This window comes from Notamacropus eugenii, chromosome 3, assembly GCF_028372415.1.
Source record: "Notamacropus eugenii isolate mMacEug1 chromosome 3, mMacEug1.pri_v2, whole genome shotgun sequence".
NCBI classification, from domain to species: domain Eukaryota; kingdom Metazoa; phylum Chordata; class Mammalia; order Diprotodontia; family Macropodidae; genus Notamacropus; species Notamacropus eugenii.
In genome coordinates, this window is record NC_092874.1 from 299,807,713 (window position 1) to 299,820,773 (window position 13,061).

General features: G+C 42.1%; 1 protein-coding gene across 2 annotated transcripts in view; it reads right to left on the bottom strand.

Annotated features, from left to right (window-relative positions):
* The window catches only part of MRTFA (myocardin related transcription factor A), a 156,148-nt gene extending 144,121 nt beyond the window's left edge, over positions 1-12,027 (bottom strand). Inside the window, exons 1-2 of one of the 2 annotated variants that reach the window (XM_072656225.1) lie at positions 11,876-12,027; positions 3,645-3,906 (exon numbers count right to left, since the gene is read on the bottom strand). In XM_072656225.1, coding sequence (XP_072512326.1) covers positions 3,645-3,906; positions 11,876-11,956 — 343 coding nt within the window. In that variant the 5' untranslated portion in view covers positions 11,957-12,027. The remainder of the gene's footprint in view (positions 1-3,644; positions 3,907-11,875) is intronic. The other variant, XM_072656224.1, reaches the window with a different exon arrangement.
* Positions 12,028-13,061: the final 1,034 nt, after the last annotated feature.

Consider the following 13,061-nt stretch of genomic DNA (forward strand, 5'->3'; position numbering starts at 1 on the left):
TATGTAAAATACATCATGTGAAATGCCAGGCTGAGCAAATTAAAAGCTGGAATTAAGGTTGCCAGGAGAAATACTGCTAATCTCAGATATGCACACAATACTGATCTGGTGGCAGAAACTGAAGAAGAAGCCTCTTGATGAGGTTAAAAGAGGAGGATATAAAAGTTGGCTTGAAGCTTAAAATCAAAAAAACTAAGATTGTGGCAACTGGTCCCATCACTTTCTGGCAAATAAAAGGAGAAGAAATGGAAGCAGTGTCAGAGTTTATACTCTTGGGATCAAAAATCACCGCAGATGGCAACTGAGGTCATGAAGTAAAAGATGTTGGCTCCTTAGAAGGAAAATCTGGACAGCATACTATAAAGCAGAGACATCACCTCACTGACAAAGGTCCACATGTAGTCAAAGCTATGGTTTTCCAGTAGCCATGTATGGCTGTGAGAGTTGGACTGTAAGGAAAGCTGGGTGTCACAGAAAGATGCTTTCTAATTGTGGTGCTGGAGAAGACTTTTCAGTCCCTTGGACAACAAGGAGATTAAATCAGTCAATACTTAAAAGAGCCTGAGGTGCTATGGTTCGTGGAGTCACAAAGAGTAGGACACGCCTGAACAACAAAAACAACGCTGCTACCCAACATCTCTCACACACCAGCCCTTACTCTTGTGACACTGCTATCGCCCAGATGCAAGCTGTCATTACCTCACACCTTCACTATTTCAATGTCTAGGTGGTCTCCCTTGCCACACGTCCCTCCCCACTCCAGTTCATCCCCCACTCAGCGATCGAAGTAATCAAGGTATATAGCTCCCTCAGTCAGCAAACTCCAGTGGCTCCCTATCACTTCTAAGATCCAATATACAATCATCATTTTATTAAGTCCATCCTATGCTGAGACTTTCTTACCTTTCTAGTCTTCTTATACCTTATTCCCCTCCACACACACTCTGTGATGCAGTGACACGGGACTCATTGCTGTTCCTGAACAAGGCCCTTCACCTCTCAGTTCTTAAGTGTTTCGTTTCCATCAGCTGTCCTCATGGCTGGGTTTTCTTCTTCCCCGTGCCTGTTTCCTTTCAGTCTCAGCTGAAGGCTTACCTTCTGCAAGAAGCTTGTCCCAGACTTCCTTATTCTTAGCGCATTCCCTCTGAGACTGCCCCATGTCTATCTTCTCTCTATCTTGCTGTACAGATCTGTTTATATGTTGTTTCCCCCACTAGACTTCTGAGCACCTGAGAGCTCAGATTCTTTTTTTGTATTCCCAGCACAAAGAAAAATGCCTGGAACACAGCAGGTGCTTAATAAAGGCTAGGTTCCTTACTGACTCTATGCATGTGGCTCCTAGAGAAAACTGTGAATTATTACGAAGTCAGGCAAAAACTTTTACTAAGGGTACAATGAGTATGGAATCCTAGGACCTGGGTTCAAATCACAGCTTTCCTACTCCCTAGATGACTAACCTGAAGCAAATCCTTTCACACATCAGTGTTCTCATCCACGAAATAAGGAGCTTGGACTAGGTCAAGTCAAACTCGAAGTCCTCAGGATTCCCAAATCTCCAGAATCCCTTCTAACTCAATGAATGTCCTATGAATGCTAAGGTCCCTTAAGTCTTTAAATCCTATAAGAGTAGATAAGACCACAAAAGATAAAATTATATTATTTTAATTACATAAAACTGAAGAGCTTTCATTCAAATCATATCTGGCCCAGTGAAACAAAAGCAATGATGTGCCTAGGATCTAGATGGAAATTGTTGATTGGGAGAAAAATTTTTTGTATCAAATATCTCTGAAAAAGGTCTGAATATATAAGATATACAGGGAACTGACACAAATATATAGGACCAAAAGTCATTCCGCAATGGATAACTGGTCAAGTTATTAAAATAAATGAAAACTATTAACATCTGTGTGAGACTGCTCCAAATCAACAACAGCAGAAGTACAAATCAAAACAACTCCGTGGCTATACCTCACACCTGGCAAATTGACAAAGAGACAGGAATAATTGACGTGAAAGGGGTTACAAGAATGAACACTGTGAAATGACCCAACTGTTCTGGAAAACAATTTGGAATTATGCAAAATAAGTGCCTAAGTGTCCCAAGGAGGTCAAAGGCAGAACAAAAAGCTCCACATATAACAAAATAGCCAGAGCAATACTTTTTGTGGTTATTAAACAAAGAGAAATGAAAAAGATGGGAAAGGGACATAGATAAGCAGGACAGAGCTAGAACTATCATACTAAGTTTAACATATACTTTTAATAATCAAGCTGCAGGTAAAAGATTAGTGTCATATGCAAACTTTTTTCTGTTTCTTTGCTTAAGGAAATTTTCATGTTTGTTGATGTTTGTGAAGTTTATGATAATAAATTTAAAAAATTTAAAATAAAATGGATGCTAATTGATTGGGAAATGACCAAACAAAATATTACACAGTTGACAAGTAGGAGGAATTTTGAAGAATGGTAAGATTTAGATGAATGGATACAAAGTGAAGTAAACAGAATCAAGAAAAGCAATCTATACCATGACTGCATCTGTGTGTTCATCCTTCCAAAGAAGACCATGCCATCAGAGAAACGATGACATGACTTGCACTTGACTTTATTTTGAGTGAGGAAGGGCTGTGCAGGTCACCAGCCTCACTTCTCCTCCAGAGACATCTAAATCCAGTGACCAGATATTCATCAGGACGACTGGAGATGGCCCAGGATGAGGCAATTGGGTTAAGTGACTTGCCCAAGGTCACACAGCTAGTGAGTGTCAAGTGTCTGAGGTGAGATTTGAACTCAGGTCCTCCTGACTCCTGCACTGGTGCTCTATCCACTGCACCACCTAGCTGCCACGACTGCAACAAAGTAACAGAAGAACAATAAAGTGCACCTGAATGCAGCAAGATTATAGTGTCTACATTTGGTACTCGGAAAAAGAAAATGCAGCTCCCTCTTTTAACTGGAGAGGTGTGCAATGCTGAATAAGCTACCAAACAGAGAAGATGAACTACTGCTTTTCTTTCATCTTTGTTACAAATGAAGGCTCACTTTGGAGTGGGGATGTATCTGGAAATGGTTGTAATGTTAAAAACAAAAAACATCAATAAAACAACTTTTAAAAAAATTTTAAGGAAAAAAAATAAACCCTATAATCTCTAAGACCAAAGTACTTAATACCGGGTCCTCAGACGACTAGGGGATTAATGACAGACTTCAAGAGGCTCATGAATTCAGATGGGGAGAAAAATAATTTTATATGCATGTCTCTAGTTTCATTAACCTCTAACTGAAATTTAGCATTTCCTTTGACTATGAGGTTTTTTTAAAATCCTTATTCTGAGAAGGGGTTCATACGTATCACCATACAGCCAAGGGGACCGACGGCACAAAAAAGTTTAAGAACCCCTGCTATAAGCTAAAATCCCTTCGGTCTCTACCTCCAGAGGGGTCAGCTAAAGTTGACATCTTTAAATTCTATGCTCCTAGGATCTCCACAGTCCTTCTCATCTCTACGGTCTATACTCCTATGATTTCTAAATCCTTTCCATTTCTGAGAACACTCCCACCTCCAAATCTGTGCTTCTGTGACATGAAGGCTTGATTGAACAAACTCTACCAAAAGGCAACTGAACTATCTTTCTACTCACCATTCTTCCGCTCACTGAGTGGAGGCAGGTTGGGATTCCTGCCAGCATGGAGGCTTAGGGTCAGCTCAGGCTGCAGGGTAAGTTCCTGAAGTTCATTGGCAACAGCTTCACTCTGGGGGCTTGGCGCCGCAGCCAGGGCCACCAGCACTGGCTCCTCATCATTGTCGCCAGCCCCTCCTCCGTCCAGCCCATTTACAGCAACGACGGAAGGGGGCAGGCACACCACACTGGAGAAATCCACTTTGGCTTTTGTGATGGCAACCTGGAAACCAAACGAAAAACAAAGTTCAGATGTCCAACGCCACCCCAGATTATCAGCTTAATACTCTGGGGTTCTTAATTTATTGATGGATCTCATCTCAGGAAGATCTGAAAAATACAGAAGAAGCAAAATAACAGGTAAAAACAAATGACCCCTGAGGGCAGGAGTCAGGCCCCTCATTAACCTCAAGCACCAGAATTGGCCAAGCAAGTCTGGAAATCACTCTCAATTATGAAATAATACCTTATTTTAAACTCTACTGATTTACAATTTTTGACAATTCAACCTGGGTTGGAATGAAATTTACTATGATGTTATCTGTGAAGACAGAGTTTACCAGGCTAGTATTTGACCTTTTTTTGGAGAAGAGAAAGCAAGGCAATTGGGGTTAATTGACTTGCCCAAGGTTACACAGCTAGTAAGTGTGTCAAGTATCTGAGGCTGCATTTGAACTCAGGTCCTCCTAACTCTATTCACTGCACCACCTAGCTGCCCCAGTATTTGTCTTAAATAGTATTAACCTGCTGAAAAGAACATCTTAAAAAATAACTGTATGTAAACATTTGTTCCTCATTCCATATGCAGGGCAGGGCAGGCTGGTGTACATGGATATGTATGCAAATATCTGGAGAATCTGGATTTAAACCTTCCTCTGCCATTTCTTCCCACTATAACCTTGGGCACATCACAGAAGCCTCAATCTCCTCATCTATTAAAATAATGAGGCTTGATCACATGACCCATTTGGTAAAATGTACTTAGAAATAAATTATTACTAGTTAGTTCAAGCAGTGGGACATACTACAGAGCAGAAAGAAGGTCAGGGAGCCCCCTCTCCCTACCTTCCCTCAGATCCACCCCTATATAACTCTGACCACTGGGCTAGAAGAATGGCTATCCTCCTTTGCAGCCTTCTTTCTCCCATTCTCTCAAGTCCCTATGCTGCCCAGACCCCATCAGGGAAGCCCAAAAGGAAAAGACACAAGAGAGTTCCTACTACTTGGTAATTGAGAACTGCAAGCCTTTGTCATTTGCATCCAGGCCTTTCCATCTGCCCAGTGGCTGGTTCTTTTAACATGTGCTGTCTTCTCCAATTAGAGTAGGAGCTACGTGAGGGCAGGAACTGTCTTGTAATTTTTTTCTAATTTTATTTCCAATGGCTGACACAAAGTAATGCAATGTTTTTCATCCATTCACTTAAAAAATGTTATACAATTCACTTTTCATATTAATTCTATTAAATAATTGAGTGCAAAGCACTGTGCTAGGTATTAAAAGAGAAACAAAGATGAATAAAACATACACCCAAGGAGTTTCTAATATAGTTAAGCAGATCCTATTATAAATGACAGATAAATGAGATGTCATCTGCGAAGTTAAGAAGGCAACAGGGGCTTGAGGGATTAGAGAAGGACCCTAAAAGCTGTGCTTTGGGATTCTGAGAAGTGAAGAATTAAGGAAGACAAGGATAGGAGGAATACTAAATAGAGAAGGAACAGTATCAGCAAAAAATAAGACTGAGGGGGGCAGAGCCAAGAGGGGGAAGCGGCAGAAAGCAACAAAGCTGAGCTGCTTTCCACAACTCTTCCAAACAGATCTAGAAAATGCACTAAACCAAATCCTGAGGGAGAAATACAGAAAGGTACAGAAAGCCTTCTATCTGGTCCAGGTCAACACAGGTAACGGCTAGACAGGGTGAAGTTAGCTGACACCAGGGCCTAGCATACTAGGGCAAGGGCATGGCCTGGCATCCAGAGAGGTTGTACAACAAGGCATGAGGAGGTCTCAGACCTCAGTGGGGACTAAGGCACCACAATGGGCAGATTACCGGAGTAGGAGGCCCTGGGTGGGATCTGGGAAAGCAGGTCAGAAGCAAGCAGTAGTAGTGTGGCTCAGACCACAGGAGCAGCGAAGGAGCTTAGCTCCAGCCTCTAGCCCAGCCTGCCTAAGAATGACCAAAGTTTTGCCTCCTGAATAAGGAGAACTTCCTAAATGACCGAGAGGGTCAGAAACTAGCAGCAATCTATATTTGCTCTGACAAAAACCCAGGTCAGAAACTTGGAAAACTAGGACCAGAAGTCAATTAGACTCTGCCTGGGATCAGATCCCATTGTGAGCACTGAAACCTTTCTAGTCCCAAACCTGGGCTGTCCCTGAGATGCTGGAACAACACAACTCTCAGCACCTCAAGAAAGCAGCTAAAAGACAAGCCCAGGCTTTCCTTAGAAGTGTGTAGAGTCCAGTCCTAACAGCAAATCCGGAAGTAGGCTGGAAGAACAGACAAAGAACCCCACCATAATGAAGCATTATGATGGCAGGGCCTATCAAAGACACAAATGCAGAAGAAGAGAATGACTCCTAAATACCTACAAGCAAAGTTCTCAGAGAAAAACAGTTTAGTCACAAACTCAACCAGAATTCCTGGAAGAGATGAAACAAGAGTTTCTTAAAAATAGAGTTTAAAAATGTTTTATAAGTGAAATGAGAGCACTTGAGGAAGAAACTGGAAAGGAAATGAGAGCTTTCAAAAAAAAAAAGGATTAGAAAAGGAATTAACAGCTTGGCACAAGAGATACAAAACCTTATCCAACCAACAAACTCCCTAAAAATCAGTAATTTCACATGGTAACAAGAAACATTAAAACAAAATCAAAAGGCTGGGGAAAAAAACAGAAGAAAATATAGGAAATTTCATAATAAAAACATGGAAAACAGATCAAGGAGAAAAAGAATGCCATGACCAAAAAAGGGCCTAGAGGTCATTTCAAGGACTTCAAAGAAAAGTACCCAGATCTCTTAGAACCAGAGGACAAGAAAGACTGGCCACCATCTAAAAGTAACCTCAAAATGAAAACTCCCAGGAACATTGCTGCCAAAATCCGATGCATCCAGGTCAAAGGAAAACTAACACAAGCAGATAGAAGTAAAGAATTCAAGTAACTATGAGTCAGTCAGAATCACACAATTTAGTAACCACTGCTAGAAAGGAGTGGAGAGTTTGGAAGATGGTATTCCAGAAGGCAAAGAATATAGGTTTGCAATCAAGGATAACTTACCCAGCAAAGCTGAACATATTCATACAGTGAGGAAAATGGATCTTTAACAAAATAAAATACTTTCAAGGATTCCAAATGAAAAAGAGCAGAGATAAATAGAAATTTTGAAATCCAAACAGAGAAGTCATGATAAATACAAATAGGTCATCACAAATGACTAAACAAGGATAACCTATTTTTACACATATGGGGAGATGATACATCTGAATTCTATCATCATCAGGAGCCAGTCTAATTAGACAGAAGGTCTAGGAGTGCTATAGAAATCTATACAAACCAGGAGGACTGGAGGAATTAGGTGACATCTGAACCTTATTTTCCTCTGAACTCTGTGTGTGTGTGTGTGTGTGTGTGTGTGTGTGTGTGTGTCCTTTGTTGCCAAAGAAGACCATGCCATCAGAGAAATAATGAGATGACTTACACTTGACTTTGTTTTGAGTGAGGAAGGGCTGTCCAGGCTCACTTCTCCTCCAGAGTCATCTGAATCCAGTGACCAGATATTCATCAGGATGACTGGAGATGACCCAGGATGAGGCAATTGGGGTTAAGTGACTTGCCCAAGATCACACAGCTAGTGAGTGTCAAGTGTCTGAGGTGAGATTTGAACTCAGGTCCTGCACTGGTGCTCTATCCACTGCACCGCCTAGCTGCCCCCCTTCCTCTGAACTAGTTAAAGGAAGGAAGAATATACCCAAGTGCAGAATTGGCTACAGAAACACAGCTCACGCAATAGGGAAACAGGCAAGGACAGAAAGGGTGAGAACCTGGGAATTACTCTTAGAGGGGAAAGTGAAGAGACAAAGAAGCAATAGGAGACTTCATCAAACCTAGACTACTGCGGCTGAACACGCCTTATCCTTTTTAAAGAGGGAAAAAGCAACTCTAATCAAGGTAATGGTGAACTATTATAATAACAAAAAATACTACCCATTTCCTGCCTGAGGTGATGGACTCAGGGTGCAGACAAAGACATATATCTAGACAAAGCCAATGCGGGAATTTGTTTGCTTGACTATGCAAATTTGTTGCAAGAATTTTATTTTGCTTTCTTTTTCAATGGGACAAGGAAGAGGGAAAGAAAGTGGATTTCTGTTCATTTAAAAAAATAAAATTAAGTTTAAAAAAAGGGTAATTATCTCTTACAAGGGTTTTGGTTTTCTTTTTGGGGGGACAGAAGGGAAGAGAAAATACTGTAAATGCTTACTAACGGGGCAAAGTGGAGGTGATGGGGGAAACTAGAGAGGAGAGAATAATCGTATCCGGGAAGGGAGGATAGTCAACAGTGCCAAATGACATTAATAGGTCAAAAAGGATGAGGACTGAGAAAATATGTCTTGTTAGATTTTACAAGTAAAGGATCATAAGTAATTTTAGAAAAAGCTGTCTCAGTTAAGTGATGTCAGAAACCAGATTATATGAAGTTGAGAAGTGAGAGAAAAAGGAAAAGTAGTCACAATGAGTGGTTGAGAAAGGAATGATAAATGCCACTATACAACGATAGCTCTCTCAAATGGTGGAGTCCAAGCGCAATTTTTTATATAGGAGACTTGGGCACGTTTGAGGGAGGGAACCAGTCAGACAGAGAGAGATTCAAGATCAGGGTGAGAGGGGAAATTTTTGATGCTTAAGACAGAAGAGATGTGGGATCAAAGGGACATATGGAGGGCTTGGCCTGGACAAGAAAAGCCACTTCATTGTCAGAGGTTGGGGAAAAGGAGGAAAGAATGTGAGGAGATGAAACAGACTTTCGAGTTGAAGCTGAAGAGGAGGGAGATGAAGAAACTCCTATCAAACAGCCCCCATTTTCTCAATAAAGTAGGAGGTGGGTCCTTGGCATAGAGAGAAGGAGATAGAGAAGTATGGGAAGGTTAGAGAGAGAAGAGAAAGTGTGGAAAAGCTTTTCTGATAAGTGAGCTTGGCTGTCAATGAGAGAGGAATAAAAGGACTACACTGCTGTAGTGAGGGTCCACTCAAAGTTTACCATGGTCATGTAACTTCCCCCAACTCTGATTCTCAACAAGTAGGATCAGCAGGGGAAGATGGTGGGAGTAATACAATCCTAAATTTTGGGAAGGGAAAAGCAACCACTAGACAAGAAGAGGGATTAAATAATAGAGGGTAGCATGGAATTTCTTTTTAAAAGATTTCTGTCAAGGAGGGTTTTCATTTCCAGCCCTTGATTTTTCTTTGCTGGTGTCCTAAACACACTCAGTTTTTGAGCTGTGGGATACAGCTTATCTACAACACTAACATTCCTTTCTAAATATCACAGCACAAGATAGGCCAGACTGCTACGTTAAATACACATGACAAATTAGCATAGAATCTGAGGACTCCGGTTGTGCAAACCATACCACCCATCCGTTTTACTCATACAATAGAAAGATACATACTGAGAGTGAGGAAGGGACAGAATGGAAAAAGCTAAGGGGCACTGTGGCCACTGTAGACTCTGTTTGGCTAGGAATAAACATGAGCAAAAATGTTCTTTCTTTTTTTTTTTTTTTTTTGTAAATACTAGTTTGGAATGAGAAACTTGTTGAGACAAGCTGGAATTGGCATGAAGATAGGCAGCAGTGGGGAGGGGGTGGACACTTAAAGGTGAGGCTTTGTTTGCAATGAACCAGTTTAATTATTCCTCTGACAATGGACTATTTGAAGGAGAGTCCTACTTTCCAGTGCCAGAGGCACCATGTCATTAGGTTTCCCAAGTTGAACTCTCTCCCAACTATAAACTCAAAGAAATGCCCCTATTTTGCCAAGAGACCCAGTGTCAATGAATATTTGAGAAGCCGATTAAATATTTTAAGCTTTGGTAATAGATGTGCTGCTTTTAAAAAATGATTCCTATTTTGTAAGAGCTGAGAAAGACTCAGAGTAAGAAAGCTGCTTGTGTCTTGGGCGTCTGTTCCGGTTCTGTTAGATCAGAAGCCAGTGTGGCCTGCAGAGGCCCAAGCCTCTGTCCCATTCACTTGACCTCACTTCCTCTACTTCTCCTCCAGCTTCAAACAGGCAACTTTAGCAGGCACTGATCCTGATAAAAGAACCACCAGGGTCCCAGTGCTGCCTCCTGTTCTGGGAGAGAACAATTAGCAGATTCACAAATCACTGTGTTTAGACTTCAGTTACAAAGTCAGCCTCTGGTAGGCCTGGTCCACACCATCTATTTCACCTTCACTTCTGACTTGGCTTTTTAGTGAAGAGTTCTACCATTCGCTGTCTCCCTCATCTCTCACATTCAAGCGATATTAACTTGTGATTCCATTTTCACAACATTTCTCTCATCTGATTCCCTTTTACAGGAAAAGGTAGCTTCTTTCTGCCTCCACTGTCTCCTTTCTCCAACCCATCCTCTATGGTACTACCAGACTTTCCCTCCTTACCAGTAATGTCACTCCTCTGCTCAAAACTCTTTAGTGGCTCCCTGGGGCCTTCTGGGTCAAGTTCAAGTTTCTCCTGCCCCTATTTGATGAACCCCCTCCCCCCAACTTGGCACTTCATTCTTACCTCTACTCACCTACCTCCAACCCCACACCCCAAACTGAACCCAAACCCATCAGTGATCTTTCCTACCACTATGCCACTCCCCTTCCCCATGCCTGCAATAACCTCCCTCACCGGGGAGGTTGCCTGTTGAATCATAAAGCCCAACTAAATCAAATCAACCAACAAATATCTATTAAGTGTCCAGGCACTATACGAGGCACTAGGGAATCAAACAAAAATGAAACAGTCTTTGCCCTCAAGGAGTCTATAATTCATAGAAGGAGACAACAGGTACGTATAAGCAGATTAAAGACATTTGTGCAATCAACTCAAGGTGAGTTGGGTGAGCACCAGCAGGTACGAGGGGAAAGGAAAGACTAGGAAAGATGGAGAAAGGAAAGGGGAAGGCAAAATGCAAGGGTGAGGGATGAGTGTGCTCCAGACCACTGTGAAGTCATGGGGACAGGCTGTGCTGTCACACTCAGCAGCTAGGGCTCCTGCCTGGAGTCCCAGAGAAGCTCTCCCACAGGGCCTTGTTCCTTCAGGAGTGCTGACAGCTGCTCAGCAATCCCAGCTGGCAAACACATCTGTTACATACCTGTAATAATTTTAGTACTTTGGGATGTGATGAGCTCACTGATGGCAACTGGGTGTCCAGTTCCTACACCTTTATTTACCAGGGTGCTAATTAAAGTTATTTTGCTTTCTGTCCTATCCAGTCTGAACATCACTATCCATTTTGTACAAAATGGGAGTTGAATTAGCAAGCCCAAGAGCCCCAAAACAGAAATGGCACTCAACCCACGCCCTGCTTCCAGTTCACCTCAAGATAGTCAGTGTGCAGGAGAGCGACTTTGGTCAGGATACCTACCACCATTCTCAGAGCAAATCCAACAAAAGGGAGGTATGGATAAGTGTAAGGGTCCCAAGATCACCAGCCTGGCTTCCAGCCTACTTCTGCATTCACTGTCCAGGGAATTAATCTTCATGAAGCCTTGACCCAAGCAACTGCCTCTGCACATGCTACAGCCCTCACATGCTCAAAAGCCCTCAGTCACTGAAGAGCCAGAAAAAGAGAGGTCATCAGCATTCTTGTCACTGTGAAATGTACTTGCACCAGAACAGGATACAGTCTCATTAACTTGGACTTTGACTCTAAAGAAGAGGCACCCCACTGTGCTGTGTCACTGTATCCTAAAGAGCACCAGCCTTTCCATCTGACTTGCAGCTAAACCCCTATATATGGTAACTCCATATGAGATGTCCTAAGTACCTTGAAAGTAGGAAGAGACTTGCTTTTCAATTTGTGTCCCCAACGCATTATGCACCGGAAGTGCTTTCAAAATGCTTTTTTCTGGGGCTCCTGTGAAGAAGGGGACAGACATCCCCACCAACCGCTAACCACAGGACAGACAAGCCAGCCTCACCTGAAGCAGCAGAGAACCCAGGGGGTGAAACAGGAGGCAGCCAGTCTCAGCCAAGTCAATCATCAGTACTGCCCTGACCATTGCTTTCACTTGGACCCTGATGGGGACTGCCCATGCCACCAGCACCACCAGCCACCAGCAGGGGACGGCCTTCCGTCAAGGGTTACAGCCACAGTTCTAGAAGACCCAGGAAAGAGAGTCCTTATTACTAAAGGCCTTAACCCTGGCCAATCAGAAAATGATACGATTTTATCCATGGAAATGATCTTTAAGAATAGGCCTAGCCATCTGTTTTTTCACTGCACCCCAAGGACCAGGAGTTCTTTCCATGTGACTTGCAGTTGAAACCTTTCATGTATATTGTCTCCTCCATCAGAAGGCGAGGCTCCTCTAGGGTGGGGACTGTCTTACTTTTCTATTTGAATCCAGATAACAAAAGCTTCTTCATTAATTTTTGAGTCACAAATTCACAATCACTCCAAGTTCGATTGCTATTCCTTTCTTATCTTCATGCCCCAAATAAAGCTCCAAAAAATCCTTCTTTTGAGTGTTCATCCTAAGTCTCAGAGTTCATCAGGCTCAAGGCTTTTTGACACAACTCTTAGAAGACACTGCCACACTTTTATATTTATCCTTAATTACCTTTCTCCTCTCATGTATTAATATTTAAGCACACATAAAATAATGCACTGATTTCAAAATTAAAAAAAAAAACTTCCTCTTTAAATTCACCTAGTTCTTGTGCCCAAAGGGCTACAAAAATACCACTCTTGGGTCTGTATCCCAAAGAGATCATAAAAATGGGGAAAGGGCCTTCATGTACAAATACATTTATAGCAGCTCTCTTTGTGGTGGCAAAGAACTGGAAATCGAGGGAATGCCCATCAATTGAGGCATAGCTGAACAAGTTGTGGTATATGAATGTAATACAATACTAATGTGCTATAAGAAATGATGAGCAGGCAGACTTCAGAAAAACCTGCAAAGACTTATATGAACTGATGCTGAGTGAAATGAGCAGAACCAGGAGAATATTATATATACTAACAGCCACAGTGTGTGAGGTCTATCTCTAATGGACTTAGCCCTTCACAACAATGCAAGGACATAGAACATTTTCAAAGGACTCTTGAGGCAAAATGCCATCCACATCCAGAGAAAGAACTATGGAGTTGGAATGCAGAAT